The sequence below is a fragment of the Trachurus japonicus genome, chromosome 20, assembly GCF_045865225.1.
Source record: "Trachurus japonicus isolate A0001 chromosome 20, Traja_1.0".
NCBI lineage: Eukaryota > Metazoa > Chordata > Actinopteri > Carangiformes > Carangidae > Trachurus > Trachurus japonicus.
This window is the reverse complement of record NC_140926.1, coordinates 19557868-19577562: the sequence shown is the minus strand read 5'-3', so window position 1 is coordinate 19577562 and position 19695 is coordinate 19557868. Positions and strand designations below refer to the sequence as shown.

The following is a 19695-nucleotide window of genomic DNA, read 5'->3' as shown; positions in this document are numbered from 1 at the left end:
AAGGCATGTCGGCTAAGAAGTTTAAACAACACGTAGCAAAGCTCACAACCACTTCACATGCTGGGGGTTTACGGGAAAAACCTACAGGTTATCTCCATGATTTTTCAACTCAAGACTTTTAAGACTACATTCAATGAAATTGAAGACCAACCTCGCACCTATTCTGGCATGCATGAATGCATGAATGAAATAAAGCAATCTGTCAGAATAACTGCACAACTCCCACTCATTCCCTGGTACAGCCTGAACCCAGTCATATTTGGAGCCACAACAGATTAAATCAGCACCCATCTTGACGTTGCTGAGTGAGCAACGAATTCAGTGGGTCAGCGGCTGACTGGGCACTCTCCAAAGTAATACTGCGTTCTGAAAAACTCAGAAATCGGAATTTTCCGACCTCCTAGTTGAAACGGTGCATTGGAATAACACATCATGTCAGAGTTTGATAAAGTCGGAGAAAAAAGGCATTTTACAATGCAACGTTCCATGTTTTTTTTGTTAGTTTACTACGTTGTTTTGCTGTATCATGCAGACAAGAAAGGGAAAAAATAAGACATTTGAGAATGAAATTGAAGACTTGTAAACAAAATGTAAGACCTTTTCAAGGCCTTAATTTACAGTTATCAAATTTAAGACCTTTTCAAGTTTTTAAGACCCTGCAGGTACCCTGACCTAACACGCGCCATGCTTACTGGTGCCTGCAGGCTTTGTGAGAGTGGGTTATTTTGGTTATCCCTTGAAATAGTCGTATTTTGAAATAAGGAATGGTATGTTTGAACCGAACCGCCTGCTATAGAGCACGATCATTCATCCCTGTTCATTCAAACTATATGGTCGGGTGATTCTGGTACCCGGATGACTAATTCTGGCCTCACTTGACTGACTAAGTAGGACCTTAAAGATGAAACATGCACATGATATTTTAAGTTGCTGAAAATGCTGAGTCATGGACGAGGCAACCTTTTCCTTTCCACCCAACGAGCAAACCACCTCCGCCGCGCTGTACTATCATGCTGCTGCTCTGAGACCTTGCCTCCCACTCCAATCTCTACTCCATCTATGAATAATTATAATGATCGACAGTTGGAATGACAACACGTACTTCAAGCTTTATTAAGTCAGACTCGCGGTATCACCGTATCAGCAAGCAGATGGGTGGGGGGGGTTCCAGAGAGGGGAGAGTGTGAGATGCAAATAACAGGGAAGAGAGATGGGGAGTTGGAAGATGAGAGGAGGAGAGGGAGGGAGGGATGAGTGGGGGTAAATAGAGGAGGAGTATATGTGTGTTTCTCTCTGCGTGTGTGTGTGTGTGTGTGTGATGGAATAGGAGAGCAGAGAGGACGGAGACAGGGGCCGAGTCGGGGGGAGACAAACAAGCCCGTGTGTACGTGGTGTTCACCGTCACAGCCTTTACACTTTGAAGCGCCGATCCTCTGCGGCGCTGGGTCCTTGTACGGACCACGACGAGGAAGCGCGCATCAATTATGCCATGCTAATTTCACATTAAACCGTCTCTCGTCGCAGGTGGGTGGAGGAGAGCTTGTGCGCTTGTTGATTAACGCGGCAGCGAGATGGGCCATCTGCAGCCGCCGCCGCCGCATCCACATGAGAGGAGAGACAGCACACGTTAGCGCAGTCACAGTTTAACTGTGTTGTGACAGCTCCCACTATGTTCTGTTACCTGCGGTGCAAGGCAGGTGACCAGCAGGAAATGAGGGAAAATATGCTTTTAAGAGCATTTCACGCTTGACTGAGAATGATCCCGCACATTCTGTTCTGTGTCATTCTGCAAATCACTTGCAAGCAATTTTCTTTTTTCTCTCTTCTTTTCTGGTGTCTGGTTATCTATCACATAAGATCCAGACGGGCATTCATATGCATGTGTGTGTGTGTGTGTGTGTGAGGATTCGGCACAACCCTGTGGAATTCCCCTAGCACTGGGTTCGTTAAGCCAGTGTATGAACCACTAACTGGCAAATGGCCTCATTTTTTCACTTTTCCAAAAGCATTAGCATGATAGGCAAGTAGTATTACTTACATAATTCTTTGCATCACTAATGCATTCCTGTCTCTCCATCTCAGATATAAAGTTTAGTAAGGTCTTGCTGCATCGTAAAAATAAAACTTTATTGGAAGATGTGCAGAAACGAGGTGGGAACAGTTACCCTTAGGGCTTGGTTACGATCTATAGGGTCAGTTTCGACCATCTCTTGGGTTTTCACGATTAAACAGTGATGAACACGCTGGAATAAAAAATCCAGAGATAGTAAGAAAGTCAGTTATTTGCAGGGATGTACATAAAGCACACAATTACAAGATGCACAAGGTCAGATTGAAGATTGTTTAAATATTTCACATATATAGTTAATATAAAAGTGTCTTTGCCATAGAGTAAACTCTTTAGAGAACATATTAGGTGTGAAAAAAAAGAAAAAGCAAACCAAAAATAAATTAACAGTAGACACGACACAACGCAAACACATCTCCACAGACTTCACGCTTGCCTACACATGCACTTAGCTGGGTTCCTTGTGAACCTCAGTGGGTGTGTGTAGGTGCCACTTATGGGATTCAGCTCCAACTTTCTCCCCAGTTGCCACTCGGTGCTCAACACGCTCTGCTACAGTATAGTAGATGGGACATAATATACACTGGTTCACATTCTCAACTTGTGATTGATACTGCAGATGGCAGGTTGTGTTTTCTTGCTATACTATATGAATATGTGTGTACTGTGTTGCAGATATGTATGGTCACAGCTCTGCTATTTCTGCTTCCAAAAGTAATTGTTGCAGGTTAAAAGTTTACAGAATACAATTATTTTTCATTTGTTCTCCAATTTATGTACAGGGCTTTAAGGGTACGGATCAGTGGATTCACCATCATCATTTAATAGAAAAGATAACATCAGGAATGAGGCACATGCTATTTGTGACCGAGCATAAACACAATGACATGATGTAAAATCACTATTTGTTCCAAGAAGCTGTTTTGAGAGGAATTAGGTCTATTGAACCCACTGAGGGAGAGAGAAGATAATATGACAAAGTTTATAACCTCTGGATCGCCATTTACCCTTTAATGCCGAGTAGCACAGCCAAAGCTATAACCAGATTAGCATCTGCAGCCCCAACAGTTCACAATTCTGTCAAAGCTTTCTGGGTGGAAACTGCATTCATGAGAAGACTGTTTGGTCTGCACGTGCCAAGATGTAGAGTGCAATTACTCTCTGTTAGACTAATTATGCTGTAATTATTTGGTTGAGAGGGGCTTATTGAACCAAAACAAGTCACATACCAAACCAAAGCTTCTGTACCAAGCAGAGCAGGGCCAACAATATAAATAATATACATCTAGTCATTATTACGTATTGATTAATGGCTCAGTGTTGTTCAAGTACTATATTATTTTGTGTAGAAATAACAAGTGTTTAATGCAGATTAACAATCAGCCCATCAAGAGACAAATGTAAAAATGTCCTTTAAACGAAGCACCTAAATTCATAAAGGATTAGTCACACTCAGTAAGGCTTAGCTTAACAAAACATTCCCAGCAGTGACAGCACACAGGAGTCAGTATATACTGTATGTGTGTGTATTTTCCCAGCACACTGCATTGGTTTCAGTCTGTTTTGTGTTTTGAGTATTTGTTTCAATTATGGGCTGCCCTGTATGCTTTTGCAGTAACAATCAAAGGAGACTGGAAAGTCCTATTATTATATCCCTCTGTTATGCAGGAACAAATTGGTTCACAGCTGTGATATGGCACCACTGGTTGCTGATATTTTACAGCACACATACAAGGATTTGGCAACACAATGTAGACTTTTTCTTTTTAATGAAAACTACAACCTACAAGGAAGACTAGCTTATTGAGTCTTGAGTAATGGCTAAACAGTGTTTTCCGTTTTGTTTTGTCTTTTCTAAATTGTCTAATTGTCTTCTCTAATTGTCATTAATCAGTTGGTCCTTGAATCCAAGTGGACATCTGTGGGAAAATTAGTTATACAGTATTCGAGATACTGCATTCACATAATACCCAAACCATAAGGTCATCACCCTCAACCTTTCATGCCCTAATCTAGCCTGTGCATTCTTGAGTCCAAGTGAATGTTTGTACCTAATTTGAGGGGATTCTCGTGAGCAGGTCTGCAGATTTTGTGTTCACAGGTTAAAATCACATGTTGTGAGGTACCTGACCTTTAGACTATTCAAAATAGTATAGATCAATCAATCTATCAAGAACTTTATTTGTCCCAGAGGGGCAATTAAACATTTCCGTGAATTGATGATCCATGGAGGAATACTAAACCAAGTCTTAAAAAGTGATGTTTGTGACAAAGAAGTCGCCATTTTCTGCCATTTCCTAAGCCCAGCCCACCTGGACCCACCACCCAACTCTGCAGGATTTGCTGAGAAGCTGAAGAGGAAAGGCTGAGTGAGGAGACATTAAACTACCACATATCACACGTGTCACCAATACATCAATATATTTTCTTTTGGGTAACAACAAAACTGTGGAAAAAGTGTAAAATAGGGAGCTCGATAATCATAAACATCAGTGATTACGGAAAAATGGGAACTTTTCTTGAGAAATGGGGAGGCTGATCAAATACTCAGATGCGAGACTGTGACAATTTCCAGCTGTTTTGACAAAAGCAGCACGAGACGGGCTGCTCTGCCCTCTCCACACAAATCATGCTGTTTCAGCAGATAATGGCTGTTTGGGAATGTAGCAGTGTAACACCCATTGCAAGTGAAGAGTGAATGACATAAAAGCTAATTAAACGTCTCACATATCAATGACTTGACGGCGCTTCTTTCAACACAGCTGATTAACCGTAATATTGTAAGGTCTTCTGTATGCACACTGGAAGACGATGCCTTCAGAAATCAATTGATCTATTTAAGTATGTGGGTTATTTAGAGATCATAGCTTCCGTTTAATTGCCTTTTCAGAAGCAAATGTCATCACAATGTGACAGATAACGAGATCAAAGAGGCATTCAATTTTCACTCATTGTAAAGTAGGCATAGTCAAGTTGAATGTATTTAAAGGGCTTTTAACAGAACAGGTTTGTCACAAAGTGCTTTCCCAGAGCAGCTCAGCAAAAGCACCCCCCCTTGTTTCTCTGCTTTAATGGTGCCTAATACACTGTAGGAGTTTGACCTGCATTTACTGTAGAGCATCCGGCACTTTAACTACATCAACACGTCCGCGTGACGACAGCGTGATTAAGTAAGCTGGGCAACAAGGATTGAAATTCCACAGGCAAAGAAAAAGGGTTGATCTGAATGTAAGGCTGAGTCTGTGTTTTATTTTTAGACACTCGACCACCGTGAGGATCTGGTATTGTTAAACGGAGCTGGCGCTGTTACATTGCAGGTCTCTGTAGGGATGGCACCAATTGTACCATGATAATAGCCTTTAACAAGTCTGATATAGTTGCAAGTAGGCAGAAAATAGATTCCTGAAAAAGCCGTAATGCTTGAGTTAATAGGTTCTTTTAAAAAGTCATGATTGCTAAATTACCTGAAATGAATGAGCGGGATGAATCACTTGCACATATCATTAGTTTTTTTTAACTTAAGAAGCGGTCATTAAAAATATCTGTCTTCCCTTTAATCCTTTCTTTTCCTTTTTCTTTTCCACTAAAACTGAACACAGTGGAAGCACAAATAAAACCAAGTTTCATGAGGATCCTCAGTGTGCACAGTCTAACTGAGGCGGAAAGGAGGTCAGGAGAGAGTTAGTCGTGTGAGTGACTGAGAGGGATTTTCGTCAGTTGCACAACAACAGAGGGAGGTATTAGGCCCTGGCACACAGCAGCCACCAACTGTTGGTTTGCTACAACGGCGAGGAGCGAAGCTGTTTCGAGTGTGAAGAGCTTACTTTAATTATCAGACACAGGAGTCAACAGTATGGTGCATTGTGCCTCTCCCTCTCTCACCCCTGATATTGTGAACACAGCAAATAACTTCTAATACACGGTGGCGGGAGAGCGCCGTGCAACTCCGACACCTCTTTTTGAGAGTTGAGTGCAAATGCGAGCTCAGAGTGACTGAGGCGGCGTGAACTCGGGGTGCGGCGGCTTATCATTAAGAGGGAGGTCTGTGCAGACGAGCCGAGGAGAGTTTTCCAGGACGAGGAGACGATGATGTAAATGAGTAAGCGGATAAATAACACACCAGAGAAAAAGAGGAGGATGTTTTGTCATTTGAGCTTTTGGCCTATCCTTCATTGATGAGTAAAGTAGTATAATAGGAGGAGTGTGTGTGTGATATCGAACCGCTTAAACAGGTAGTTCCTAAAAGGAGTACCACTTTCCTTATCTTAAAGCTATAGCTTAAGTGTGCCCTTGTTTGAGGCGTTTAACTGCTCCAGTGGAGCTGCTCTGCGGTCAACAGAACAAGTCAGAGGCTCTGCTGGGCGGCTGCCTCTCTGTCTTCTGCTCAACTAACCGTCCAGGTTGTTGCTCTAAATCAGAACATGCTCTTTAACAGAGAGAGAGGGTGGATGCTGGTTAGAGTTTCTGTGCTTTTCTGAGGTCAGAGGTCGAGGCCTTGGGCTATTTTTTTCCCCCGAACCCATTAGATTGGTGGCCAGAATGTAATCAAAGACTGATTCCAGACATTGATTTCGGTTAATGTTCACATGTGGTGCCATGTCCCACAGTCACATATAATACATTTGACCAATTCACTGAAACTGTGTTCTTTTTTTTATTACACACAACAAAGAGGGTTTAGAAACAAGACACCCCACGACTCCAATGGGAGAAGTGAACGTGAGCACAGATTAAGGTCGATTCTTTCACCTCATAGTCACCAAAGTAAATATTGGAGTCATTTTTCACAAGTCACATCTCTTCTGAACATTCTGACACTATAATGGCAAATTTCAGACGGACAAATCAGGAGAAAATGAACTTTGTTCAAGACTTGTCTCTGTCTTACAGATCTCCGAGGTAACTTCAACTAACATTCCCGAACGCCCACACAAAATCATTTTTGTGATGCTAAATGTGACTGTTAGCGGTGTACATTTCTTTTTCTTTCTTTTTTTTTAAGTATATTTTTGGGGCTTTTTCGCCTTTAATTTGATAGCACAGTCGAGAGAGAGAGGGAGAGACAGGAAATGGGAGGCAGAGAGGGGGGAATGACATGCAGGAAAGGGCCGCTCAATGCGGAATTCGAACCGTGGCCACCTGCAGTGAGGACTATAGCCTCAACACATGGGGCGGCTGCTCTACCAACTGAGCTAAACACCGCCCCAGCTGTGTAGATTTCTAACGTTATCATAAGAAAATATAAAACGCTCACTTTCCTCTACCGACCACTTTGATAAATCCACACTCGTTCACAACACGAGGTGACCACACGGATGACCACGCCCACCTGGAGACAGGAAGTGTACCATTTCATATCATTGGCGTATTGTAATGAGCCATCTTGTCATAGGACAACACATGTTGGCTACTTCACAGGTCTGTTAATCAAGCCAAAATAACCATTAAAGCTTCCTGTCAGAACTTTTCAGAGTGAAAGTTAACAATATTGAAAGCTTTTCTCAAATAAAAGAAAAATATCCTACGGTATAATACTACACTATTATTTTGAAGGTAATTCTGTGGTTAACTGCTGAGATCAATTTTAGCAGCAGGTGCTGTGTGCTGACTGCAGTGCAGCCTGAGGCCTGATGCATGACTGTTTGTGTCTGCCATTCACTCTCAACGTGGACTCAGGTGTGAGGAGATTCTCCATTTGGTAATCTGACATTGTGAGATTTAAAAAAAAGAAAAGAAAATCAGATCAGAGTAATCTTGCCAGCCAGATATAACTGCTGGCGGGCAAGTTGTGGCCCCCGGGCTACGAGCTGCCTTCCACCGCCTTACAGGACATTGCTGACAGTGTTACAAAAGCCATACACGGTTTGCATTGTATCTGTTAGTTGTGTTGTTTTGAGTTCTTCTCCTACTTATCCCACACTGTGGCTTGCATAAAACTCCTTTTGTTCTTCTGGGGTTCTCCATGACCAATGATTAAAGTATGAATACTGTTTTTACTTCCATGTCACGACACATAATCGGCCGAACCCACGTGGGATTATATCACGGCGTATAGCTCGACGAAAACAAAAGCCTGTGGGAAGGGATGGAGCGATTGCTAACACCTAAAACTGAAAAGGAACCATCACTCAAACAACTCCAACCAAAAAAAACTCCCATCAATCCTTCAAGAAAGACGGGTTTTCTTTGCTTAATGCTCAGGGGATGTATCACTGCTAAAGCTCTGACAGAAAACACTTTGCAGAAGTGCGGGGAATATTTTCAAATGGCTGCTATTAAGACTTCACATCAAGTGTTTTCGAGGTTTCATTTACACCACAAGTAGCCCCCCCCCCAATGGGTAAACACACCTACTGTACCAGTCACTTGCCTTTAGGGCCTCGCCTCAGGAGGATGCCCCCGGTCTCGCTGATATAAACACAGCTTTCCAAAGACACCGATCCAAGGAGCAGCTCTTACTGTTGCTCCTCATGTGAGACCAATTTGCCCTGGAAGGCCCCTACGAGGAGCTGTTACCCCCCCCAACAAGAAACGCTGCAAGGATCACACTGTCTGGGATTTATTTGCCTTGGTCTTTCCTGCCTTGACTTGTATCTGTAACCACACTTTAATTTAACTGTTCACAAGTGTGTGACATGTCTCACATTATCTGCCAGACATCTTACTGGAGAGAGAGGGAGCACAGCGAGGAGCAGCGGTAGCAAAAGGATGGCTGCATCAGCGTGGCCAGTCTGTTGTTGGTTAACAAGTGATTTTTCAGTGTTAGCTTTTATTAGCTTTCCTTCAAATCCACACTGTGATTTCCCCAACGCAGCATATGGCAAATCAGCAAGAGATGTTGTGCGTGCAGCAGTGGAAGCGGCGTACCTTGGCATATTTCTGTGTAGAACCCGAGAGCAACAAAGTGACAAAGATAAGAAATATTTAACAAGTGTTTCTTCACAACATATACGACATGTTCACACCCGTACAGAGATGCCAAAATATTGGTCCTTTTTAGACGGGATAAAAATCGCCGTGGGGGCGAGCTCTGAATCAGAATTTTTCTATTAAAGAGGAACTAAGCAGGATTTCTCCCGTGGCTATGCTACATTTTTACCTTAATTAAAAAAGCTCCAGAGTAATTGTGATAGTTGTGATAGTTAACTACATGACTTGTGACTTGTTAGGAGTGAGAACGGAGGCTCTCTGCCTTCCACCTGGCGTCTCATGGCTGAAAACCAACCTTGCAACATCAGTGAAGTTACTCGGTCGCCAGCTCTCCTCTCTGCGGCACCGTGACACAAACATGCTCCATAACCAGCAATCTTTTGTTTATGACGGTTAAAACTACACAAATACATATGTCGTGTTTGTAAACAAATGCACATGGACGAGAGGAACGTGAGCAAAACAGCGGAAAAGCCACCGGACTTGCATAGTTCCCCTTTAAGGCTCCTGAATCACACAGTGAAGGATCCAATCAAAGACGAAGAATTAATACAGAACCAAGGAAAAGTAAAGGAAGTGCTCTAAAAATACACACATCACGCTCCCATCATCTCCAGCAGCTGCCTTCAGAATCAGACTACTGGGTTAAACTGTGTAAAACTGAAGCAAAATGCTGCTCGATAAATTATTTATACCAAATTTGCACTTTCAAAAAATGATAATTCATTGTCCTTGAGGAGATACGCGGAGCAGTGAGCCAGTCCAACCTTTCCTTGTTTGATTCATCTCCAGCCCTCAGGAGGTTGAGGTGCAGGACGTCTCTGAGTGCCACTTAAGTGAATGCAGTAAAACTTCCCTCTGCACCTCTATGTAGTTGAAGCAGGCAAGGGGAAGGCTTGTAGTGGGAGGCAACCGGACCAAGGGCCAAACAGACTTATCTCTTATTATCACATCGATTTTTTTTTTTTGTTCTGATCTCTCTTGTGCTGCTCCTTCCTCTCTGTTTTCCTTCCCCTCCCTCTCTCTCTCTGGCCCAGACATTCATCTGGAGTGCTGTGAACTCCCCTCCTCTCCTCAGCGGGCAACTGTGAGATCTCCTGGCTGAGAGCTTTTAAAAGCCCTGTGATTGCAGACCAACCCAGGGCTAGGTATCCACCTGAGACTGAGATGGTTGCCAAGGTAACAACCACCGTCGTTGGCCCCCACAAAACAACGCACGCAGGAATGCAGGCGGAAAAGACAGAGAGAGAGAGAGAGAGAGCCCCGAGAGCCGCAGCAGGGGATCTGTCTGACATCAGAACGCGCAAAAAAAACACCAAACTTTCATAACTTTACGCTTCAAGACGTCCACCACCACACCCAGCTGGTCCAGCATGTGTTTTTATTGCTCCTCTAAGGTGTAAGAAAATCAGTACGGCTCCTTGGATCTTAGGGGTTGTGAGCTATGAGGACGGAGCGCTGCGCCCGGAGGCAGAGTGCAAAAACTCATAAGAAATGCAAACAAACATATTGATCCCTCTAATTACCTTCATTGTCCTTCAGGGTGAAGTTGGGATTAACCGGTAGCTGGCTCGGCAGAGCAAAGGAAAACCGCTGTCCATTGGCAAAGTCATCCTTATCCACTGCTGTGACGGTCTGGATCACCTAGAGTTCAGAAGACAGAGGCTAAATTACTTTCCAGAGGCAACACCTGCAACATTTAATTAGCTGCTGCACTATTTAGAATCACTTTTCACTCTAACTGCGGCCAGGACAAAGGGTTGATTTAGGGTCTTGATGCGCGTCTCATGATTTGTTTGATTGTGATTGGACAGCCCGGCTGGCCTTGTAGCATTTCCTCCCCTAGCTGTGCATGAAGCAGCGTGACGGGGAGTGGCTGGTTGCAACACTTGGATTTCAGAGCATTTGGCTGGTGCTATGAAGAGGGAGGGGTGAGGGGGTGGTGGGGATGTGTGGGTACAATGACAGGGGTCTCATAGGGCGAACTCACTGCCACTTATGTCAGCTTGTTACCCTTAATTGGTAAAAGACACAGTAAGAGGAGCCGGCGTCAAGGAAAAAACAACAATCTGATTGTCGCTGTCACCGTGGGACTTCTTATCTTCCATGTGAAACCGGAGGTGTTGCTGTGCTCCTGGTGTACTTGCAAGAGCCCTGGTCTTTAACTACACACTGTTACAGTGGGGTTTTGTTTGTGCTCAACCTCACTCGGCTGACAGGGTGGCGCCGGCTCAGAGGAGCAGTGTTCTTTTCATTCAGGTTTTTAATGGCTCCGAAGTTCAGTTATACAGTATAGCAATGTTGTTATTTTTTTAAAGGGATAGTTCAACATTTTGGCAAATTGCCCCATTGCCAAAGTCCCTATTGTCATAGCAGTAGGTTCATTACCTTTATTTGTCGGTGCAAGCTATTTTTAGAACGGCGGAGCAGAGCTGCGAGCTGCTCAGAGCTACGCTACGGAGGCTAATGGGATTTCTTGGTTTCTCTCATCAAACTCATCAAATACACAATCCAACAACTCTAAAAACGCTCTGGTGGACAAGTTGTGACCTGCACATTCACCACACTATGAGATAATAACAGAACATTACAAGACGGATTTGTTTTCGAGGTAAATACAGAGACTGCTTGCTGAAAAACTGTCCCTGACGGCAATGTGTATCAGCGGTTTTGCATGAATTTACCTCTTAAACAAATCTATCTTGTAACGTTCCATGTGCAGGTCATAACTTGTCCACCAGAGCGTTTTGGAGTTTTTGGATTGTGTATTTGATGAGCCTCCGTAGCGTAGCTCTGAGCAGCTCACGGCTCTGCTCCGCCATTCTAAAAACAGCTTGCACTGACAAATAAAGGTAACAAACTTACTGCTATGACTATAGGGATTATGGCAATGGGCCAATTTGCCAAAATGTTGAACTATCCCTTTAATCACTGGGAGAAACCAGTTGCCTGAGTGGGAAACTAGTGGAAGCAGTACAGCTGGCTGTAGCTTGAAAATGCACACCTGAGGAAAATGTCACTGCCGTGTTATTAGCTCCAGTGAGTGGGTGCATGCTCCTCCTCCATAATGAAATATTTGGTTTAGAACAATGGTTCCCAATCTTATCCAACTCATTGTGCACTTGGAAAATCTGCACATCACAGGGGACTTCTCCAAGCATTTATCATTTTAATTAAAACAACTGAACATTTAGGACGGAAGCTTAATTTCTATTTTTCATTTGACAGGGGAGACATTATTTATCAGTTCAGCATCTGTACCTTGTCTCTTCCCTTTTAAGTTTTCCTGTTGCTAACCAGCTATCAGTCCTGACACTCAGTCTTTGTCCTGGGTGTAATCTTTTTACATCACACGCGTAAAATGCATTAGGCTTATCACAGTGATTGGCCCTAATTCTAGAAGAAAAGATGACCAGCTTTTGAACATTGTTGATGTTTTTAAATGTAAAAAAAAACATTATTTACATTTTCATATATGCATACGTTTTCCTATGTATTTGTGCTGGTTTGTAAAACGACAGTGTGATATGTCTGAACCTGTCTGAGCAATCTTTCTGCTCGAGTTTCCTCAGGAATCTGTGATCTTGTCCACAAGTTGAGGTCTGGCTATCGGTGGTGTTAAAACACTATATCGTACCTGACAGCATCAAGGAAGTGACATGTCGCAAATCAGCGAGCAGTTCGGGGGTTGTGCTTGTTGAGCTGACAAGATTTTTCCCTCTCTCCGTTATCACACCCAGACTCTTCAGATCCAAACATCAACTTGTTTTATTATTTATTATTTGGCAGACACGTCTCGGTACAGATGTCACTCACAACTCTTGAATTATGTCAAGATGTGAATTGTGTTTGCCTGTCTGTGGTCATTTCTCTGGTGCACTGTTGCTGCAATCATTCACAGTTTAATATACTTTGAACTCTCCTCTGCTACAGTAGGTGTCCTGTTACAATTTTACTTTAAGAATTGAGATGCAAGCGGATTCTTAAACATTAATGAGCAAGCCGCTATCTCATTCAAGAATTCATAACTCTTCCCATTTAATCCCCTGGGCCAAGCATCCCCAGGCTACTACACAACCACAACTCAAATCTAATGTAAACTTTAATTCAAACTTCTCCCCCACTAGCTCCAAACTATTAAAAATGTATTTAGTTTGTGTCTTCCCAGTCTTTCCCCCATCATTCGTCCGACCAGCCTTTCAGCCTTTTTCCATGCTGCTGATTGCTCTATATCTCAAAAACCTTCTTAATTTGAATGAATCAAAGACTACTGAGAGCAAATTGGAATGAGCTTCGATTTAGAGTTGTCATGGTTTGCTGCTGAGATACTCATTTTCAATGAGGGATGATTAAGCAGCTCTCTCCAGTGGCTGTATGGTCTCTCACTGCTTAGTTCTCAGTGAGCAAAACCCAAACCACTGAGGAAAACAATGGTTCAGTACAGAATGCCTGCATTCACTAGAACAGCTGAGGTGAACGCTAGGCTTTCCTTCTGAGGTGGAGATTGTGGATGGAGTGGAATGTGTGAGAGAGGAGTGATGGATAGGAGGAGAAAAACTGAAGCAGAGGCAGATTTTTCTAGGTGAATCCTAGACGCTCACCTGTCCCGGCCTTGAGCTCTCACACACGATGACCTCGCCGTCCGTGGCTATTTCTGGCGGATTGTCGTTCACGTCCAGGACCTGGACGGTAACAGGAACGTGACTGAGGAGGCTGGGGTTGTCTGTAGCAAAGAGAGAGAGAGAGAGACAGAGAGAAAATGTGACAAAGAAGATGAAAGTCAAATGTAAGCCTTAATAATAAAGTAGAGCATCAACACTGTAATTTCAAACTGGGGCACACTGTGCTCTTCTTGTTGGGCTTTTCTTTTTTATGGCTTTAGTCTTAGTGTGTGCCACTACAAAGGCACTGTGGGATGCAGTGTTGCAGAAGGCAATTTTGTATTAAAGCACATCTGATCATCTGTGTGGAGTATTGTGCTGTCCTAGTTAGTGTGTGTGTGTGCGCGCACATGTCTGTGTGCAGTTGTATTTACCCATTGTCCTGCATGAGCAACTCATGTAGGAAAACACATGTCATTTTTCATCTGTCTTTTCTTGTAGAACACCAGAAAAACAACACAACACAACACAATTTAACACTCCATTGAATTAAGATTTCATATTGATGTGTTTTGCTTTTAGTACGAATGAGGGCTGGTGTCCAGATGATTTTCAACTGGTTCACTTAAAGGGATAGTTCAACATTTTGGCAAATTGGCCCATTGCCATAATCACTATAGTGATAGCAGTAGGTGCATTACTTTATTTTAGAACGGCGGAGCAGAGCCGCGAGCTGCTCAGAGCTATGAAAGCTAATGGAATTTCTTGGTTTCCCTCATCAAACTCATCAAACACACAATCCAACAACTCCAAAACGCTCCGGTGGACAAGTTGTGACCTGCACATTCACCACGCTATGAGATAATAACGGAACGTTACGAGACAGAGTTGTTTTCGAGGCAAATACAGAGACTGCTTACTGAAAAACTGTCCCTGAAGGCAACGCGCATCAGCGGTTTTGCATGAATTGACATCTAAAACAAGTCGTTCCATTATTATCTCATAGTGTGGTGAATGTGCAGGTCACAACTTGTCCACGAGAGCGTTTTGGAGATGTTGGATTGTGTATTTGATGAGGGAAACCAAGAAATCCCATTAGCCTCTGTAGTGTAGCTCTGAGCAGCTCGGCGGTTCTACAAATAGCTTGCACCGACAAATAAAGGTAACAAACCTACTGCTATGACTATAGCGATTATTGCAATGGGCCAATTTTGCCAAAATGTTGAACTATCCCTTTAATATTACTGAAGAATCCTTATGCAGGGCAGTTACCCTTCAGTCAGTGGGATACCTCAGGCCCCGACAGAGAGGGACTGACTCTACTGAGTAGCTTCCAGGTGAGTGCCACAGAACAAAGCTGGGAAAAATAGCATGCTCACACCACAAAATCATCTATGAAAGGAAAATGTCATGCAGGTGCAGCAATCTGTCTATATGTTTTCAAGCTTTTGATTTACCTCATCCTGTGCACTGAATATATGTTTCTGTGCATGGCATTTGTTCAGCACCTAGAGACAAGCTCAACACTGCACCTGCAATCTTACGGGAGTGCTTTTGTGCTCTCAGTTGTAAAGTGCAAAGGGCGGGCCAAAAGCTAAGACTAAAAATTCAATAACATATTCATTCTGTAATTCACTCACTCACTGTGGTTTGTCTCACAGCTCCCGGTGGCTATCAGACAGCAGGGAAGAGTCTCTGCAGGATGCTACTTTGCACTGAACTGTGCTGGGTGCTTTGTGTCTGTGACACTGTGTGTCCTTGCTCATTCAAAGTAGTAAAAATGTATCATTCTGCCTTTTGATAGTGACTCGGCATGTAACTGTATCCTTGAATACTAAAGAGAGGTGAGGAGATAAAGAAGCATTAGCATGCAGCACCTCTGTCGGCTGGCAGGAGATTTGCCTAATTGTGATTACAAATTACCCAAGTTACCTGATAGCAATTCTTGAAGTTAGCAGGGCCTGCATTAATTTAATTAATTTTCAATGTAGGAAAGGACATTGAAACAATTGGGACTAATTTGATTTTGTAGTTAATTATAAGGAAAATACACTCTAACCTATTTGAATACATTCTAATCAATATGCAAATTAACTCCTTTATCCCTGTTTTCTCCTGACTTTAATTGTTCATTTCACTGTTAATTCACCTGATGTCGAGCTGTGTTTTAAATACAGAGTGGGACCGTGATATCACAGTTAATGGTGCCATTAAAACATCTTGTTGTGTATCACGTATGACTGTCAAACATTTGAAAAATACGACATACATGTAAATGCTTTTTCTTGTTGAAACTTGAAACAAGTCAACAAATATAGCGTTTTACTTTGTGGCTATGGGTAATGAGGTCTCATGGGTCATCCACTAATCAGAGAGTCAGTGGTTTCATTTCCACCTCCTCCAGTCCATAATCCTGAGTGTCCTTTGACACTGCAACACCAAACTGGCCCTGGTGTTTTATCAGTATATGGGTGTGTGTCTACGTTCAAAAACTACTAAATGAATGTGCATGTGAAATGGGTGAATGCAGCTTTCGTTACAACATTTTTGAGGAGTGGTTGATAAGACTAGAAAATGTGTAACTATAAAATATTATAATCCAAAGATTTGAATATTCCTGGTCTTTAGGAGATAAGGGACAGTTACCTGGATAAAGCTGCAAGTGACAGCTTCAGCTTTGAGGCCTTGTTTGGAGTCCATTTACATGCACAGTATCTAAGCGTCTTTGATCAAGACATCAGAGTGAATATCTGCCTAAAAATAAAAAAACTGTGCTGCAGATTTCATTCTGTAGGTAAAAGGAGAGGATGCGCTGGAGATTCATATAGTCATTCCTTTTTTATGGAACCTTTCTTTTGTTGATATTGATTTTGACTCCAGTTTTACACTCCATGAATTTGAACCTGGGCTGCCCTCCCTCACTATATGATCCCCCCTGGGCGTCTTGTTATCTCGTGGAAAAAAAAGAGAAAATATATAATTCTGGATAGAACTATGGCAGCGTTGTTTTTGTTTAGCACTCTCTTTGAAATACATCTGCATTAGAACATTTGACATGTAAAACAAAGGAGCCATTTACCATATTTATATGTCAGTGGGTGATGAGTATGGAAAGTGTAGTGAATATAAAAGCCATTTGTGTTTTATGTGAATACAATACATGAATGTAGATAATTACTGCCTGAAGTGCTCCTATACCTGATGAAAAAAAATATTGCTATTTCCTGTTAGCATGCCGGCTACGAGACTAGAGCTAGAACAGTCGTCCTTGAACTTGATGAAACTAAATGAAAAGTGCACATTTCCTTTGAGAGTTTCAAGAAGCCACGCAAGGGCGGTAGACATCAGGAAAACCTCAGCATCATTCACAAACACAGCCGCAGCAGCAGACACACACAGCTTTACAGCTGCTTCACAATCACTGGCCCTTATGTGAACATTAGGTTTATGAGAAGTGACCTGGCTGGGTACCTACCAACCTCCGAGGCCATCACGGTGATGTTATGCCAGGCTTTGTCTTCCCTGTCCAGAGGCTGCGTCGTCCGTACGATTCCACTGCTCTCCTCAATTCTGAAGTACCGCTCTTCTTCTTCTTCTTTGCTTTCCATGAAATACCTGTTAGGAAAAGACATGACTCACTTAGTGCAGGGGTCTTCAACGGTTTTCAGGTTTTTCAAGGACCCCCAAACTGATGGAGAGATGGTGCAGGGACCCCCTACTGTATAATGTAATAAGCTGGGCCCAGTGCCAGGTATAAACACACCTTGTTATTGCACATACAATACTAAGCTATTCAAAAAATACACAGGTTCATAATGTTTTTTTATATTAAACATGTACAGGGACAGTGAGTAGGGGGCAGTGCCATTGCCATATATAAAGAGACCTTGCTAACTGATACCAATGCCAGTATCATCAGTGTCTGTCGATTGCATGATAATCATGCAGACAGGCTGTTCTTGACATTGTGTATTTTGAACATAATTGTGGAAAAAAAACACAGTGATAGGTGATTAAAAAGAACAGACTAAAGACCAGGATGCCAGCTGCATACAACGTAATCAGCCTGTTATACAGTGCTCAATGTTGAAAGTTTAGACTTTCAGAATCAAAGTTATCTAACCCGTATCATTTTTACATATCACCACTGCTCCAACCACATCTAATTGACTTAAGGCAGCAACCCAACATCACTGTTAAATCTTGAATCTTCAAGAGTCTTAAATTTGTCAAAGTGTCCTTCAGCATCAATATGGGGCCACTCACTCAAACAATGAAGATGTCAAGAAATGCACAAAAAGAGAGGGTGGAATACAGCTTTGGACTGAAATAGAGTTAAAGGGCCATTCAAATAATTCAGTATTCCTCCTCCACTAAATTAATAACAGTACTCACAACAGAGATACAGACATAATGCACAAACTACAGACAGAGTCAAACAGAGTCTGCGACACCTGAATTTTAGTCCAGATGGGCCAAATACAAAAACACAAGGTTCTCCATTTCTTTCAATGCTAAAAGTTTTATTACTAAATATTTAAGCAAAGTTATTATTTAAAACTTTAGAAAACTATTTTCAAAGCCACAGAAAAAATGCAAGTGAGAATATTACTGCTCATTACAAATAGAATGACCTTAGTGTGAATTTGGCAGAGCCAAACAGCCCTTAGTTAAATGCCTAAAAAACACTATGCAGGCACTTAATGCCTTTCTGGGCCTTGCTCCACTTCACTAACTCTACTGAAACATAAAAAAACACATTTATTTGCTTTGGTTCATGTCTATTTGGTGCCAAAACCAGAAAACAAAAACTTCCATTAATGATCAAATGTTCAACGAACCAAAACCGTGCAGCGGATTGAATGAAGAGCCGAGGCTCTGCAAGCCATAGGGGATGTTCTGTCTCTTATGCTTCCATTATTTTCAATGTCTTGCACCACCTCCAGAGCACATGAATAGAATAATCCAAGCTGCCTTTAAATGGACTTTAGGTCTTGACAGAATGTTCTGAAAATACATATTTCTAAGTCAAGAGCAATTATCCTCAATATTTAATAATGACAAAAAGTAATGTTCTGCCGGCAATGTTTACACTGTAGTAATGGCTTTCTAGCAATGCTGTTATCAAACCAGAAGCAAAGCAGTCTGAGGAATACAAAACAGAAACGGGGCTCAGTTGCCCCTCTCATGAGTTCAAGCACGGAATGAGCATTGACTGTGTATTCCCTAATTTATCTCTTAATGACCTATTTACACCTTTAATCCAGCATTCATTCTCCTGAGTAATATGGCCCCTCGACAATTTCCGACTGACGTGAGAGATGGAAACATTATGGAGATATTAATGCCAGGATTGCATTTATTTCACATAATGAACTAATTTTTTAAGCATGGATTGCTTAAGAGTATGAAGCACCCTCGGTAGAAATGTTGTCATGATTTATTAAACGCTCAGACTCATACGAGCGTGAAGGCTTTTGGGCTGTAAAAAAGGAGAGTTTAGGTGTTAAGTATTCACTTTGTCTCAAGGAAAACCATGTGATTACATGGCTCCACTGAGAAACACTTCAATACAGTTAATTACTGCTACTGGTGATAAATCATGTGCATTTGTTGTTTGCTTCTTTAGTTCCATATTCCTGCAGATAAAGCACAAGATGCGACACGGAATAATGATTATTTTCCAGAACACCTTGATAAAAAAAAGAATATATATTTTTTATCTTTCATTCAAACAACAAGAACAACGGCTGATGTGCAGTAATAGGTCCCTTGCCTGCGTTTTTAGAAATCCAAACGGAAACTTTGTAATTATTGGAATGCAATGAACAACAACAAAACTTCATCTATTATTTTGATAGCAGCAGTGGTAATTATGACCACACAACACAAAAACAATAAAGAGGCAACTTTAATGTCCTAAACCTCCAATACCAGTGTGGCTTAATTCAAAGCATGGGTGGTGAGCATTATCGTGTGTAAAGTGTGAGCTTTCAGACATCCCAGACTCAGCTTATTGGGCTGACCTTTACATTTGTCATATTTGGTTCAATGCTCATTAGTGAAAAGGGGGAATTGCAATGACATTCACATATA

The 19695-nt window shown here is 42.1% G+C and overlaps 1 protein-coding gene across 2 annotated transcripts in view; it reads right to left on the bottom strand.

The window, feature by feature from the left end:
* LOC146966813 (cadherin-18) overlaps nt 1-19695 on the bottom strand; it is a 91351-nt gene that overhangs the window by 12579 nt on the left and 59077 nt on the right. For both annotated transcript variants that reach the window (XM_085763046.1, XM_085763047.1), the window contains exons 8-10: nt 17075-17214; nt 13600-13721; nt 10525-10642 (exon numbers count right to left, since the gene is read on the bottom strand). In XM_085763046.1, the coding sequence (XP_085619172.1) occupies nt 10525-10642; nt 13600-13721; nt 17075-17214 (380 nt within the window). The remainder of the gene's footprint in view (nt 1-10524; nt 10643-13599; nt 13722-17074; nt 17215-19695) is intronic.